General features: G+C 53.1%; 2 protein-coding genes across 9 annotated transcripts; one reads left to right on the forward strand and one right to left on the reverse strand.

Annotated features, from left to right (window-relative positions):
- The first annotated feature begins 919 nt into the window (after positions 1-919).
- ZNF219 (zinc finger protein 219) lies at positions 920-15,054 on the forward strand. 7 transcript variants are annotated; one of them, XM_037129368.2, is made up of 5 exons: positions 920-1,066; positions 11,542-11,633; positions 11,920-13,339; positions 13,586-13,717; positions 13,970-15,054. In XM_037129368.2, the coding sequence occupies exons 2-5, from the start codon at positions 11,628-11,630 to the stop codon at positions 14,569-14,571; spliced, it is 2,160 nt and encodes a 719-aa protein (XP_036985263.2). In that variant the 5' UTR covers positions 920-1,066; positions 11,542-11,627; the 3' UTR covers positions 14,572-15,054. The 7 variants fall into 7 exon arrangements, with proteins under 7 accessions (XP_036985263.2, XP_036985266.2, XP_036985264.2 ...); XM_037129369.2 differs by lacking the exon at positions 920-1,066 and adding an exon at positions 6,326-6,425; XM_037129366.2 differs by lacking the exon at positions 920-1,066 and adding an exon at positions 6,522-6,904.
- TMEM253 (transmembrane protein 253) lies at positions 1,853-4,470 on the reverse strand. 2 transcript variants are annotated; one of them, XM_053660742.1, is made up of 7 exons: positions 4,321-4,470; positions 4,062-4,224; positions 3,565-3,675; positions 3,413-3,469; positions 3,017-3,133; positions 2,762-2,908; positions 1,853-2,459 (listed from the first exon to the last, which is right to left on the reverse strand). In XM_053660742.1, exons 2-7 carry the CDS (start codon positions 4,167-4,169, stop codon positions 2,379-2,381), a joined length of 621 nt encoding a protein of 206 aa, XP_053516717.1. In that variant the 5' UTR covers positions 4,170-4,224; positions 4,321-4,470; the 3' UTR covers positions 1,853-2,378. The 2 variants fall into 2 exon arrangements, with proteins under 2 accessions (XP_053516717.1, XP_053516716.1); XM_053660741.1 differs by lacking the exon at positions 1,853-2,459 and having other exon boundaries at positions 2,635-2,908.
- Positions 15,055-15,438: the final 384 nt, after the last annotated feature.

Consider the following 15,438-nt stretch of genomic DNA (forward strand, 5'->3'; position numbering starts at 1 on the left):
TCTATTGAGAACTTCATTTAGTGGTTCACAGAATAAACCAAGGAAGCAGATATGGGCATAACTGCTAGAATAGATGAGTTCCAACTGTTATGCTGTTCAAGAATCAGTGCAAATGATTAACTCTTTCTTTTAATGAGTATTTCAGCTTCCCTTCTCTTTACAGAAGTATGAAAAGACTGCCCTTCTAGATGTCTTGAGGTTGGATATGGCTATATGACTTACTTTGGCCAATAAAGTGTGAGTGGAAGCATTATTTGTCCCTTTGAGACAGAAGCATTTAAGAGCTCATGAACAATTCTTCATGCTTGGAGAATGGGAAACTCTAAGCTTCATGATGACATGGCAGGATCTCAAAATGGAGATCCATCTGCTTGGGTAACTGAATAACTTACAATGAGCAGAAACTCCTGCCAGACTGCTCTAAACATGTAGTGTGAGAGAGAAACCTTTGTGATTTTAAGCCGTTGCAGTTTTGGCATTGTTATCCCAGCATAGCCTAGCCCAACTTGACTAATACAGCGATTCATTTGCCCTGTCATTGAACTTCTCCAAGAACTAGATGCAATTCTTACACTTCTGATCAATTAATTCACTAAAAGCTGTAGTTCTTATCTGGAAGACAGTGAACGTGAACTGTTGATTTTTTTACCCCCAGCTTACTCACCTACCAACACCTTCTGACTTGAGAAAAAAAATATTTCGTGAATCTTCACACATGAGCTCTCCATTAGTCTGGAAGTTAGATTGGGAGGAGAAGAGGGAGGCCCAGATCTTGTTTTCTCCATTCCAAAACCTAATCCCAGAACTATCCCCACCCACTAGTATTCACATAACCTTGTCATAGGGCGACTATTACCACTCCCAAGGTGTCACAATCAGAAAGGAGTTGCCGCTGGCACCGCTGCAATGTTAGGGCAAGGCAGCCAGGCTGCGCTCTTTCCTCACTGGTGTCTGGGCTTGGCTAAGTCCGGAGAAGCAGCAATCTCTAAGGGAAAGAAGCCTTCTCAAGTGGAAACAAAAATGAGTGTGATGCGCACACCCATCCTGGGCACTATGTGAATTTGGGGTGAGTTCTTTTAGTACTCCAGCTCTGGTCAATTTCTAGTTTCTTTAGCGGCTAATAAGCTGCTCTGCTTAGTGCTATTGGGCCTCTCAGTTTTCCTGGGCTTTTCTCAAACCCACATGTGCTTGTCATCTTTGCACACTTGCAAAGGTCATAAACGGTGGGGGGTTGAGCGCAACCAGAGCTTCAGCAACCGAACCACTGGCGGGATCAAAGGTCGGTTGGGTAGCCGAGAGGCTGAGCCTGCGCAGTCCTGCTCCCGCCTTGGCGAGAAGGGGTGGCGGCAGCGCGGGCTCGTTACACCGCGTGCTCGCAAAGGCGGGAAAGTCGTAGGTTGGATTGCCACGTCCCTCGTTCTTTCTGCCCCGTCCATCCGTCTGCCCAGCTAGCAGGTCCTCCTCGGGAGCCCAGGCCTCGGGGGAGAAGGGCGTGAAGGGCCCAGGGTTCTGACTCATCATCTCCAACCCCTTTCTCGCGCGCGCTCCAAGTCTCAGGACTTTGGACCTGGGCACTGTGGGAGGGGGCGCGGCGACAGCATCTGGGGAACTCCCGCTTTGCCGAGGGCCATCCCCTAACCCCTACCGGTTTCCGAAGCTGCTAGAGAGAGAAGTGTGGCCCCAACAGTCAGCTCTCAGTTGCCGTGGTTGGGGTAGCGGCGCCCCCTTTCTGAATAACCCGCCCGGCTCCTCCCTGAACGCGGGGCCAGTGGTCGCGTCCGAGGAAACTGGGCTAGGCCCGGACTTTCAGCGCCTCGTGTCACTCAGCAGATGCACAGCGCCCTCACCGCAAAGAAAAGGTTCTTTATTTCCCAGCAGGCCACGGGGAGCGGGGTATCCCGGGACTTGTAGTCTCCGCTGGAGTAAGAAAGGAACCGGGTCGGAGGGAGAAAGCGAAACACCCAGGGATTGATTTCAGAGAGTGGGCGTGTCCGGGAACTTGGGCTTGGAGTGGATGGGATGATAAAAAGTGGAAAGAAGAGAACAGTGAGATGAGGAAGATACGAATCCATGTGGGGAGGAGCTGGGTAAGAATGGAAGGGAGGAAACTGAAAGCTGGCTTAAGGATGCCCTGCAGGGGGGTCAGCTTTTCAGGGCGGTGAGGTGAGAGAAAAATCTGGTCTAGGTATAGCTTCCCCTAGAAGAGAAATTGTCCTAGTCTGAGTGGAAATTGAAGGTATTCCACCAGACTTCGTGTGGATTTCAGGGGACTCCATCTAGCTTCTGAATTTGGTGAGGTGGGGTGCAGGAGGGTCTGGAGAACGCTCCCACGGGGTAGAAGAGCAGCACCCATCTGCTGCCCTTACCAGCTCATCAGCTCATTCAGATGTTCGGTTTGCTGTGTTAGCCGCCGTGGAACCATTTTCCAAATCAGTAACTTCCTCCAACTCAGAGGGACCCTGAAAACCAGAGAGAGGTGTGAGGTGTGAGAAAGGAGGAATTCCTCCTCCTCTCTGATTTTTTTCTTATGTTCCCATAGCCCTTCCATTATTCAGGCAGCTTCCTAAGGGTCTCCCACATTCTAACCCTAGCCATTTAGATAACCCAATTCCTTCTTACCCACCACTAGGTGAGGAACGTCCAAAGTCAGAAAACAGTCAGCTTGAGGTTAGGACCCTTTGCTTTCCATCCTTAAGTGCCATTGGCCAGAATAGCCATTGAAAAAAAATGAGCTCCATACTTTCCTCCTTGCCCTCAGTACCTCCTGCAGTTCCTGGTAGTGCAGACTCTGTCTCCTGCAGCATCCTGGCTTCCTCTGGGTCAGCAGGAATAGGGAATGTGCTGAGACCAGCACTCCTCCTAGGGTGAAGGCCTCAGCGCTGAGCTCCAGCACCAGCAATCCATCCAGCTGCAGGTAGACAGGGCTGAGGATGCTACAGGGAACCTGTCCGCCCCTATCCTTATACCTCTCCATCTCCTCTTGCCTCCTCATCTGCCCACCTTCTCCTTTACTCACCTGGATCTTGGAGGAAGCAGTTACAGCAGGCCCCAAGGCTGTCTTCATCACTTCAACCACCACCACGATGAGGCCAAAGATCAGATTGAAGGTGTTCAATATCATCATGGCCCGCACCTGCCAGTGAGCCAGTTCAGCCCTGCCTAGCTTAAAGGACTCATTGCAACCCCAAGCCCAGCCTGCACCTACCCCAAAACAAAACACAACTCTTATTCTTCCACCTCCTAACAGGGCCATCAACCCTCCAAGATTGTTTTTGGTTTCTGTCCTCAGTCTTTTAGGACAATTAGAGGCAGAGAGCTGACTGGATTAGCTTAGAGGACCTCTTTCTGGGTTGATGTATGTGTATGTGTGCTTTGGGTTGGAGAATAGTATTTAATTCTCTTTTTCGCTCACCTTCCAAAGGCGAGGTGCTCTACGCAGCTCAAGGGTAACAGTCCCAGTAACGAAACCCTGGATGTTGAGAAAGGCAAGTGTTGAGCTCTGGCTCCATTAGTGAAGGGCCCCCAGAATCTTCCTTCTGTTCTCTTTGGTATGGTGGATCTTACCAATGCTCCAGGTCCAAGGGGCAGTGCTGTGGCCATGTGACAAGCAGAGCTCAGACAGGCAAGTGAGACAGCAACAGGCACCACAGCCACTGTTAGCCATAGTTGGCTCATCTGGAGGCCGAATGCAGGGTGGTTGAAGAGGAACTGTAAGGGATTCCCTTCCCTCCTCCCAACACCCTCTTCTTCCAGAGATAAACAAATGGCAGGAATGAGTGATGGCGGAAAATAGTCAACCAAAGGCAGTGAAGGAGGGGATATCATTTAATTTGTTCTACCTCATGTCGTAGTTTAGTTACTTACCTATGTATTTTTCTCACATGATGGAAATTACTTATAGATTGAGGGTTTGCCTTACTTATTCTACACCTCCTCCACCCTCCTCCCTCTCAGAGTCTAGCAGTTTCAAACACACGGTAGGTGTCCACAAAACATGTATGGAATTGAATTAGGGTACAAGTGGATATGCTGAAGTTTGGGATGGGGCATCCTGGACTCACCGCTAGCACCAAGAGGTGCCCATTCTGCTTGTGCCTTGTCCAGTGCTGTAGCTTTTCCAGACGAGGGCTGGGTGTCTTCTGCTCTTGTTGCCTGGTTCTGTCTTCCATGGCTCCCTTGATTACTGAGGCTCGGTGCTTTCCTGGGAATAGTGCATTACGGCACCTATCAGGAGACAGGTCAAGCAGGAACCTCTATTACAGCTACCCCTCTGTGTGCTTCTAATATCCAGGGGGTTGTGGCTCAGGGCCTGTCACCTACCTACTCTGAAGCAGCTACTCCAAAAAGATGGGACCTAGTTGGGCCTGGAGCCCCTGGCAGGACTGGTAGCTCAGAGCAGACAACAAACTTGTCCAGGCAGACACAGGCTATCAGGGCTGGGGTGTGGTGGGGCAAAGGTCCCTATGAGGGCCTAAGGATCCAGGGAGTTGGCCGTAGGTAGTAGATACCAGCCTCTGTTCACTCCACAAGATACACCCAGCTCTGCCTGGCTCTGTTCTTTTTTCCCCCATCTCTGTCCATTGTGGGGTCCTCTTCTTATCACTCACCCATGGACACATCTACTCTAGGCCCCAATCCTCCCCACACCCCTGCCATTTTCATGTAATCTTTTTCCTTTTTTTGGCTTCCTCCTCAAGTTACTTCCTGTTCCCTAGGGAAATCCCACATTACTGTCTGGATTGTTCCCATGTCATTACCACTTGCAGCTTTGTCCCAAGACAAGCAAGGTTTAATTCTTCTGATTTCCTGTCTGTCACTTTCTGAATTGTTTCTTCTCTCTCCTTCCTTTCTTGAAGGAGTTATTGTGGATGGGACACGGACAAAGTGGATGGGGTACCCTGCTTATAGTGGGAATTGTCTTTGACTCAGTGATCATCTGCAGCTAGGGATGTATAGAAGATAGCCCCCAAATGAGCAGTCTTGGGAAAGATGCTATTGCAACAATTAATATTTTTGAGAGATACGAGTTGCATTGAAGCCAGGCTGACCTGGACTAAAATCTCAGCTCTGCCACTTTCCTAGTTGTGTGACCTTGAATACATTATTCAACCTATTTGAACCACTGTTTGTTCAAACTGAGTGATAAAACAGAGGCTAATAATATGACTGTGAATGGTTGTTGACTCATGGTGAGTGCTTAGTAACCATTACTGGTGTAGATGAGGTCATACCATTGTGCCTGATGCCCATATACTAAAGGGCTTATTCAGAAACTAAGCTGGGGACATTTATTGCTACAGTAACAAGTGGAACCAATTGGGCCCAAATATGTACTCTAGAAATCAAAAATTGGGAAGGTCCATCCTGATGCAGAGCCTGAGGTCTGGAGGCAACCAGACCTATATTTGAATCCCAGATCTACCTGGGTAACCTTGTGCAAGTTCCTTAATCTCTCTGCCTTCTTACCTGTAAAGGGAAGTCAATACCACGGGTTTGCCTTGAGTATTAAAAGAGAAAATGCATATGAACCAGTTCAGCCTAACACCTGGCACATAAGTATTCAATAAATGTTAGTGGCTATTATCATTATTATATTGATGATGAAACAAGACTGAGCAGAAGATCCCTGGGAGTTACTGCCAGGTCATACACTGGGGGGAAAGTGGCTTTCTTTGTCAGCCACTTCTGCACTGCTAAGTGCTGGGACTGGCACTCATTGGAGCATTGTGTCAGTTCTCTCCTGGGGAGTGGGGATCACAAAGGGGTGAGAACTGTTGAGCATCTTTTCCCTCCTCCACCCCCACACCTATTAACTTTATTTGGTGGCCATGGCCTCACAGAATGTGAAATGTTGGGCTTGCACTGAGGATCCCTGAGCTGGCAGGCCAGAAGAAACTCTTGAGCCTCATATTTCTTTCCTATAAATGCAAACTACTTGTATCTCAGAGTGTTACTGTAAGGAGTATATACTATTAAATATGTGAACTGGCACTCAATAAATATTGACTGAATCTGAGTATACTACTTACACATTCGTAGCCCCTGTGTAGATTATAATTTCCTCAGAGGGTACTTCCCCCACCCCTCAATTTTCATCCCCCTAAAGCGCTGAGCATAGTGCCTGGTACTTAGTAAGCACTCAGTAAATATTTGTTGTATTGAAGAGCCATTAAAGTGACTTAAGGAATGGAAAATAGAATTTGAGAGGAAGGCGTAGGAATTGTTTATCAAGAACAGAAAGGACCGAGGAGTAACTTTAATAATGTTTCTTATACGGCAGACATTATCTCTATAATCGCCCCTCCTCCTCCCCCAAAAGAGAGACAGAAATTGTAGGGAGAGGCTTTGAGATAAAACCCCAGGAAGAACTTCCCGAGTCTGTGCATGTTGGGGCAGAAAAAGCGGCAGAGCCAACTCCTTCCCTGGTATGTCCGGGTTTAGGGTGGGAGGGGCAGCGCTGCTTGGAGGCTGGGGGAAGGACGAGATGACCTTTCAAAATCTCTTCCAGTCTTCTGTAGGAATCGTCTGTACGCCCCATCCCCCTCCCTCCGATAGCGCCCCCCGTCTCCAAACTGCCCGCACCCCGCCCCTGGCGGCCGCCTCTCCCGGCTCCCGGGGTCCCCAGCTCCCAGTCCCCGGAGCCAGAGCCCCGCTCCCGCGCGGCTCCCAGTGCCGCCGCGCCGCCCCCCGCATGCTAATGGCCGGGCCACCTCCCGCCGCACACAATGCGGGCCAGGGCCGGGGGCGGGGGACCGGGGAGGGGGCGGGGGCCGGGCCGGGGGCGGGGGGGCCGGGGCCCGGCGCATCTCCCCCGGCCCCACGTAACGCTGACGCCCGCGCCGCCGGCCCGCCGCCCGCCGCCGCCGCCGCCGCCGCCCGCTCCGCCGCCGCCCGCCCGGGGCTCGTGAGTAGCCGCTGCCCCCACTCCCGGCCCCCCCTCCGCCACCCGGCCCCCGCCCCCGGCCCCCTCCCCCCTCCCGGAGGGGGGGCCCACTCCGAGCGCCGGGCTCGGAGCAGGTGCAGGGGGCGGGGGCGGGGGAGGGGCGCCGGCTCGGCCCCAAGCAAACTTCGCCCAGAGCTCCTGGGGGGGCGGGGTGGGGGCTGCGGCCTCAGAATCTTGGAGAGCTAGGGGGGGCCTCTCGGGAGGGGGCCAGGTAGGGGAGCCGGGAAAAGGGACACCAAAGGGGAAAGGCCAGCGGCGGGGGGGGGGGCGCGGGGGACGAAGACGGGCGTCTTTGTAGGGGCCCGAAGGCAGGTCGCGAGGGCCCTGGGGGTGCAGGGTGGCGGAACCGTGAGCTAGAGTGGATGACCACCCCCCGACCGAGGTAGGGCTGATGGAGGAGGGGGAAGGGACCCAAACTCTCTGGGAGCCCGGGTGGGGGAGGGGAGAGGATGGGGGGTGCTTCCCTCTCTGCGTCCCAAACAAAGTGTCACAAAGAGCTCGGCCGGCGGCAGCAGCAGAGGCGGCTGCAACTCAGCTTTTGTTCTCCCGGCCTGGGTAGCTGAGTCCTGGCCTTCCAATCTCCCAACCCTGTCCCCCATCATCGTTCTGGCTTATCTTCCTGGGGAGGGGTCTAGGGTGCTGCTGGGAGAACCTCTTGTGCAGGATCACAGGTCCTGCTCTACTTGCCAGGCTACTTGTGGGAGGTGGATTTTCCCAGAGGCTCTCCTGCCCACCCTCCACCCCCTAATCCAGGCAGTACTGAGGCCCATATGGGTGCTAAGACTCTGACCTTTCTAGGGTCAGTTCCAGTTAAGGGGACTTAGGGCTGGCTATATGCCCCCTCCCCCAAATCCAGAACTTTCAGAAGAGGGGTCAAGTTGGGACATGTCTCTGGAATAAGATTAACCATGGTGGGATGGCAGTAGGTGAGCAGGTGTATCTTCCTCTTGTCTGCTGGAGTTCATGACTGAGATTCCATGCCACCAGCTCAGGGCAGTGAGGATGGAGGGACAGAGGCCTTACCAAAAACTCAGTGTAAAAGGTGGGCAAACTGTGGTCGGGTCAATTGGAGGAGCTGCCTGAGCAGTGAGGTTCAGAGGACCATGGAGAGGAGACCATTAAAATGAACTACTGGCATGTCTGTGTGATAAAGGGTGGTTTTGACTGTAGACCACCTAAGGAAGCTCCTTTTCCTTTTAACCCCATCTAGTGCAGTGTTAACCATAATTGCTAGAGGATTTGTGGAGGTGTAGGATCCTCAACAGAGGGAAAAACATTAAGTATTAGAAATGATCAGTAACAGATGCCTAGTCACAATAGACCTCAGAAGTGCTGAACCCTTGCCTCTTCCAGTTTGATCCTAAAAACTGTTGAACCACAAGCTTTGAGGGACAATCTTCATGGTACTCTGGTCAGCAGACATTTCTACGAACCTGTCCCTGTTGTTTCTAAGAGTCTTCTCACCAAGCCTTCCATTCTTTCCTATCCAGTACGGGTTGGTGGTCCATACCCCCTTCCCCACCAGCTCTCCCAGCACAAACAAGTACTTGGCCTATTGCTTTGGAAAGACTTCTGATCCCTATCGCTGGCCTTGCATCCCTATAGAACCCAAATAAGGGCAAGATAACCCCTGACTCCCAGAGGGTGAGGAAAGTAGGTCAGTGCTACTGTCTGGCCAACTCTCGTGGATGGCATTTAGGGCCTGACTATAGGAAACTATAGAAATTATCAACTCTTGATAATTGCCCATAGGCAATACATGCATGACCTGAGTTCTAAAACAGTTCACAGAATCTCGGGCCCTGTCAGTGCTTTCTCTTTTTGAGAAAACTCATGGGATCAGATGCCAAGACCTGGTTTGATGTGGAGGTAATTCAGACAATCTTGATTGCACCTAGAGGGTGGGTTTTACTGATTTGAAGCCACCTTTTGGGGAAAGTTTCCCTGTTTAGGAATACAGCTTCAGTTTGGGTCTTTTTGTATATCATTGTATTTTTATCTTAGAAACTGCCATGTGCAAAGCAGATTTTGGGGTTGGTGCGGGGGGGGGGGGAAGATTTGCCTTATTCCTACTTTACTTGCCTTGGATATGAGATCAACTTCCCCTGAAGTATTTTGCTTACTATCCTACAGGCAGTTTCAGGGGCCCTAGAATCTTCTTAGAATCAGAGTATGTGCCTGTAGGTTAGTCAGCTATGACCATGCAGTATTCCCAGCCTCCCCCCCTCCTCCCCCACCATCTGCTTCCTCTGAATATACCAGATTGGCTGTACACCAGGATGTTCCGGGAATCCCCAGGAGAGCAACAGAATGTGATGGACCCAAATATGATGCCTCACTCACTCATTCCAGGATGTACAAACTGTAACTGTCAGGACACTCCTTATAGCTAATTAAAATTCTTCTAGTTACATCTATTTTCTGTTACATCTATCTATTTTCAGTGTCATCCAAAAGGCAAAAATAATCCCTCTGGTACCACTGTTCCACCCCCACTCCCCCTTGGCTCCCAGAAAGGAATTAGAAAAAAAAATCCTCTCGCTTTTCTCAGTGCCTTAACTGTGGTGCTAAAATGCCAAATGCAGCCCCTCTAGCACTTAGTACCTTTATCTATGGTATTGAGGTGGCCACAGTGGCTCCTCTGGTAGCCCACTGCACTCTCCATGGTACTGAAGGGATGACCATTTGTTTTAACTTCTATCTGGGGTCCAGAAGAGTCCTGTGACTTGGAACTACAATGCTTTTGAGCTGGAAGGGACCATCCATATAAATTAATCCAACCCCCTTATTTTACTGACGAGTAAGCTGGGAGGTTAAGTGATTTACCGAAGGTTGTAGGGCTATTAATGGTAAGACTGGTCCCACAATAGCCTTGTACCCCTCGGTCCTATTCTACATCTTTCTTGATACCACTACTCTTCCCCTTTCTCGAGCCTGGCTAGGCTCTTGATCTCAGAAAAGGATTTGGAGAATCCAGAAGATGAGGGTGGATGCCCTAATTTGGAGCTACAGAAATACAAATATTAAAAGGGTGGTGGAGGTTGTTTAGTGACCCTTGGACAAGGACACTTTCTTAATTAACCTCCTGTTAATAAAATTTCCATAACCCAGATTCCACACATGACAGGTACCTGCCCGTTCCTTGAGTTTCAGCACATCCACTAAATACCAAAAATTAAAGAAGCCTCGGACTTCCAGAGCCTCTTTTCTTTGCTGACAAGCAGGCCCTTACTTCTGGCCCAATTCTCACCCATTAAAGATCCTTAAGCAAAGTATTGCTTGAGTCCTTTTCTTTCTCAGTATCCCATTTCGTGCCTAATGTATGGAAGTTCATTGCATCTCAAATATTTTTTCTATATCAGGCCAAAATGTAAACAAATATATATATATATATATATATATATATATATATATTCCACGTTTGTCTAACCTTGAGCAGATAAAATTCTATATGTAAGCGGGAAGGTATACTGACCAACTTCTAGTCATTCTCCTAGGCCTATTTCCATGAATCTTAATTCTGAGATTGCTTTTAAGTCCTAATGCTAACCTCTGCAGCATAGAATCAGGAGTGCAGCCCCCCACCCCTCCAATCCTCTTCCTTTCAGTGCTCTTCTTCTTCCTCAGAACTGGAGCTCTGCACATCCCAGGCCCAGGGAATTTTAGCCTGGAGAATTTTAACCCTTTTCTGCTCAGAGCATGTACTGAGCTCCTATCTGTGCAGATGGCCCAGCCCCGCCCCCCGTCCCTCACTCCAGCCTCTTGAGCTCAGAGCCAGTGTAATCCTCCTCTTGTGTGAGGGAGCCTCTCCCCTGCAGAGAGGAGGAAAGCCTGCTTCGGAACAGCTCTGGACAAAGGGGCTGAGATGCCCCGTCAAACTGCAGGCTCCAAGGTTTGAAACACGGGGATGAATCCTATCCGGTATTTGGAGTTTTTAACCCCTTCCCCAGGCCAGCAGCGCCCCTTAACTTCCACTCCTCCCCCAACTCTCTCTCCATTCCCTCTCCCTGTGGCTCTCTCCCCCTTTGTGCCCCTCCCCCTCTGTCTGTCTCCAGACTGCTGCTGCTGGGAGGTGTTTCTCTCCCATGCATGAATGAGTCTCTGTAATGAATGGAAATGAATGGATCAGGAATCCAGGCGGAGGGAGGGAGAATGAGGGGGGAAGACAGACAGGGTAGGAGCAAAAGGAAGGACTATGGAGCAAAGGAAGGATGTTTGGCTGGCTGGTCAGTTAGGTGTCTGAGAGCAACGGTCCCACCTCATTTGCTTATCAAGCTGCACAGCCCAATCTAAATGAGAGAGGACTGTACTGTGATGGTCTTCCCCGATATCAGGGGGTGGTGATAGTGGTAGTTCTGGACCAGGCATTTAAAACGTTTTGGGGGGGAGAAATCTGTGTTCTCATGGAGTTTTGGGGGTTGGCAAATCAAGGAGTATAAGTTTTGAAGACAGCAGCCCCCTCCTGCCTCGGTATGCAAGGAGGAAGAAGGGATAGGTTTCAGGAGTCCAGGGTGCTGAGTCTCTATTTTGGGGTGACTCTTTCCATTGCTGAACATCAGGACTTATCTTTTCTTCCAAATCTATCTCTCTTGCTTTAGCTCTTCAGCACCTGTTGCCTTCACTAGCAACTTTTCCTCCTCCTCTTCCCTGCACTCCCCAGAACCAAAGAATGTGAAGGGGGTCCATGGAGGTGAGTGAAACTTGGCCTGAACCTAAATACCTGCAATTATGCTCCCTCCCCTCCCTCCCTTTCTCTCATACTGACCTGCCATTGTGATGTTATCTCTGTGACCTCGTCAGCTCAGTTCCCAGTCATCCTCCATCTTCCCCAATATGAATGGGAAGGGTATCCGGTGTACCTGGTTCAGGCCCCACCCAGCAACCCTCCCTTGGGCTCTTCCAACTCTCCATGCCCTTCTTACCCCACACAACTCTCCTTTTTCCACCCTTTGCTCCATATACATCTTTCTCCACAGGGCTCACGTCCCCGCGCCCTGGGCGGCCATTTAACGCCTTCACCGCCGGCCTTCGAGGGCGAACTGGATCTGCAGCGCTACTCCAACGGGCCAGGCCTTAGCACAGGGTCTCCAGGAATGGGAGCGGTGGGCTGGTCTGAGAGTCGCGCTGGCGAACGGCGCTTTCCCTGCCCTGTATGCGGGAAGCGCTTCCGCTTCAATTCCATCCTGGCTTTGCACCTGCGTGCGCACCCAGGCGCCCAGGCCTTCCAGTGCCCACACTGCGGCCACCGTGCTGCGCAGCGGGCTCTGTTGCGCTCGCACCTGCGCACGCACCAGCCTGAGCGCCCGCGCAGCCCCGCCGCACGCCTGTTGCTAGAATTGGAGGAGCGTGCGCTGCTGCGTGAGGCCCGGTTAGGGAGATCCCGAAGCTCAGGGGGCCTGCAGGCCACCCCTGCCACCGAGGGCCTGGCACCGCCCCAGGCTCCCTCGTCATCCGCCTTCCGTTGCCCCTTCTGCAAAGGCAAGTTTCGCACCGCAGCGGAGCTGGAACGCCACATGCACATCCTGCACAGGCCTTGGAAATGCGGCCTATGTAGTTTCGGCTCCAGCCAGGAGGAGGAGCTGCTACACCACAACCTGACGGCCCATGGAGCTCCTGATCGCCCTCTGGCGGCCACCTCAGCTGTCCCCCAGCCTCAGCCTCCACCCAAACCTGAACCCAGATCGCTCCCCCAACCGGAGCCAGATCCCGAGCCGGAGCCTGAACGTGAGGCAACCCCCGCCCCTGCTCCTGCCACTCCTGAGGAGCCCCCTGCGCCTCCAGAGTTCCGTTGTCAAGTGTGTGGTCAGAGCTTCACGCAGTCCTGGTTTCTCAAGGGCCACATGCGCAAGCACAAGGCCTCCTTCGATCATGCGTGTCCCGTGTGTGGCCGTTGCTTCAAGGAGCCCTGGTTCCTTAAGAACCACATGAAGGTGCATGCTAGCAAGCTGGGCCCAATGCGTGCCCCAGGGCCTGGATCTGGGTCTGCCCGGGCTCCCCAGCCTCCTGACCTGGGCCTGCTGGCCTATGAGCCACTGGGCCCCACACTCCTCTTGGCCCCAGCGCCCACCCCAGCTGAGCGCCGTGAGCCTGCAAGCCTGCTGGGCTACCTGAGTCTGCGAGCTGGCGAACCCCGGCCCAACGGTGAGGGTGCTGAGCCTGGGGCTGGCCGCAGCTTCGGAGGCTTCCGCCCCTTGCCTTCTGCTCTCCCGGCACGGGCTCGCCGGCACCGTGCCGAAGAGCCCGAGGAGGAAGAGGAGGTTGTGGAGTCTGAGGAGGATACCTGGGCCCGAAACCGGGCGCTGGGCCCTCTGGCTTCACTGCACCCGCGCCCAGGGGAGGGGACGGGCCACTCTGCACCTGCTTCGGGGGCCCAGGCAAGGTCCACTGCCGCACAAGGTATGTAAGGGTTCTCCTGTTTCTGAGGTTGCTCACTCTGATGCCACCCCAATGCTCTTGTCCCCTCCTTTAAAAAAGGGTGTCCCAGGGCACCAGTTCAACTCACATCAAAGCCACCCCCTCATTTCTCCAAACATGTTGTTTCCTTCAGTACCCGGAGGGGAGGTGGGGTAGCTGTGTGGATGCATGGCTCTGTAGGGTTAGGACAATGGGCCCCTCTGATTTCCCTTAATGTGTGTATTGCAGAAGAGAATGGGCTGTTAGTTGGAGGGACCCGGTCTGAAGGGAGCCGGGGGGCCACTGGCAAAGATTGTCCCTTCTGCGGAAAATCTTTCCGCTCAGCGCATCACCTCAAAGTGCACCTGCGAGTACACACAGGTGAGGGGGTAGCTTCCAGGGTAGGGAGGGTACTACTGGAGGGCAGAAAGAGGTAAGGGGGCTGCAGATGACTCTTGGCAGCCTTCAGACTGGCCAAGATGAGGGTGTTGGGAAATCCTCCTTTAATACCTCCGAGGGAGTGGGAGAGGCAGTTTTTCTCACAATCTACAGGAGGTCTGTATATTGAGCAAAAGGCGGGTGAGCGCGGGCAGTGCCCCTGACTCTGACCTGATAGCACTCTTCTCTCCCCAGGCGAACGCCCCTACAAGTGTCCGCACTGTGACTATGCTGGCACCCAATCAGGCTCGCTTAAGTATCACCTGCAGCGCCACCACCGGGAGCAGAGGAGCGGGGCTGGCCCCGGTCCACCACCGGAGCCGCCCCCTTCCCAGCGGTGTTTACCCCAGACATCTGGAGCCAAGGCGGCTCAGCAGCCTGCAACTTGGGTGGAGGGCACCTCAAGCCCTCGGCCTTCCAGCGGCACCGCGCCGGGATCTCGTAGGAAACCCGCCAGTCCTGGGAGGACCCTGCGCAATGGGCGAGGCGGTGAGGCCGAACCCCTGGACCTGTCCCTGCGGGCGGGGCCGGGAGGCGAGGCCGGGCCGGGGGGTGCCCTCCACCGTTGCCTCTTTTGCCCCTTTGCCACTGGAGCTCCAGAGCTCATGGCCTTGCACCTGCAAGTGCACCACAGTCGCCGGGCTCGGGGCCGCCGGCCGCCCCAGGCTGATGCGTCCCTGCCCTACCTCCGAGCAACGACAGGAGAAACCCCTCCGAGTCCTCCTCTGCAGGAAGGGGAGGAGGGCCCCAGGCTGTCAAGATCCGGAGAGGTGGGGCTGGGAGGGCAAGAAAGGTAGGGAACCCTCTTAGGGGCCATTAGTTTAGTAAGCTTACTCCGCAGGAGCGGGGGAGCGCTAGAGGTAGTTGGGTAGAACATCCAGCAGGGGGCAGCGTGGGACCCATATCCCAGCCCCAGGTGGACCAGAGAGAAGTAAAGGGTGTTGAGGGCATAGGCAGGTGGGCCAAGTGGTACCCACTCAGCCCAGGGGAGTCACAGTGCCTTAGAAGTGGCAGGGGTGAGGATCAAAGAACGGGGTCCCAGGGTTGGCAGAGAGAGTTTTGCCCTTTGGAGGAGATGCTCTGCCAGTCCTTGCTGGTCCATAGGCATGAGAGTTTATTTTTGTACAATGGGTGGGGGTGGGGGGCACTGTACCCTTCTAAGCCCCTTCAGGGGCCCTGTAGACGTCGCTATTTTTGGTACGATTCCTGTCATCCCTGTTGCAGAGTTGTGTCCCCAATAAACAGGTGTCTTGAGGCACAGGACACTGTGTCTGTCTGCCTATGTCCTTTCCTCCTCCTCGGGCCATTCTCTCCAGGAAAGAGGCACTTAGTTATTCCCCAAAGAGTGCGATAAGAAATGCAGGTTCTTGGATTTTACCTCCATGCTTTGGCTTCAGTAACTCCGGGTGGGGTGCAGGCATTGGCATACAGCTGGTGGTCTAGGGGAGTCTAACACCTTGTGGTCTGAGGACCTCTCGTTCTGAAATCTGGACTGTGCTGAATCTACCTTGACTGTGTCTAGACAGTGTGAGAGGAGGATCTTCAAAGGGTACACTGAGCCTCTGGGAGCCACCGTGGAGGAGACGCATTCTCCCAGGCCATACCCAACCTTGGGACAGGAAGGGATACAAGGTACCTTGTACCCTCATTGTATTTTGTGTGTT

Source organism: Artibeus jamaicensis, unplaced genomic scaffold, assembly GCF_021234435.1.
Source record: "Artibeus jamaicensis isolate MK-2021 breed Jamaican fruit bat unplaced genomic scaffold, CSHL_Jam_final scaffold_854, whole genome shotgun sequence".
In the NCBI taxonomy this organism is placed as follows: domain Eukaryota; kingdom Metazoa; phylum Chordata; class Mammalia; order Chiroptera; family Phyllostomidae; genus Artibeus; species Artibeus jamaicensis.

Excerpts from the sequence above, each read along its gene's own strand:
- TMEM253 (XM_053660741.1), bottom strand. The coding sequence starts at position 4,169 with ATGGAAGACAGAACCAGGCAACAAGAGCAGAAGACACCCAGCCCTCGT. Across the intron at positions 3,676-4,061 it reads GGCACCTCTTGGTGCTAGCG|ATGAGCCAACTATGGCTAAC; the intron begins GTGAGTCCAGGA and ends TTCGGCCTCCAG. Across the intron at positions 3,134-3,412 it reads GAGCACCTCGCCTTTGGAAG|GTGCGGGCCATGATGATATT; the intron begins GTGAGCGAAAAA and ends GCTCACTGGCAG.
- ZNF219 (XM_037129368.2), top strand. Across the intron at positions 13,340-13,585 it reads AAGGTCCACTGCCGCACAAG|AAGAGAATGGGCTGTTAGTT; the intron begins GTATGTAAGGGT and ends TGTGTATTGCAG. Across the intron at positions 13,718-13,969 it reads GCACCTGCGAGTACACACAG|GCGAACGCCCCTACAAGTGT; the intron begins GTGAGGGGGTAG and ends TTCTCTCCCCAG.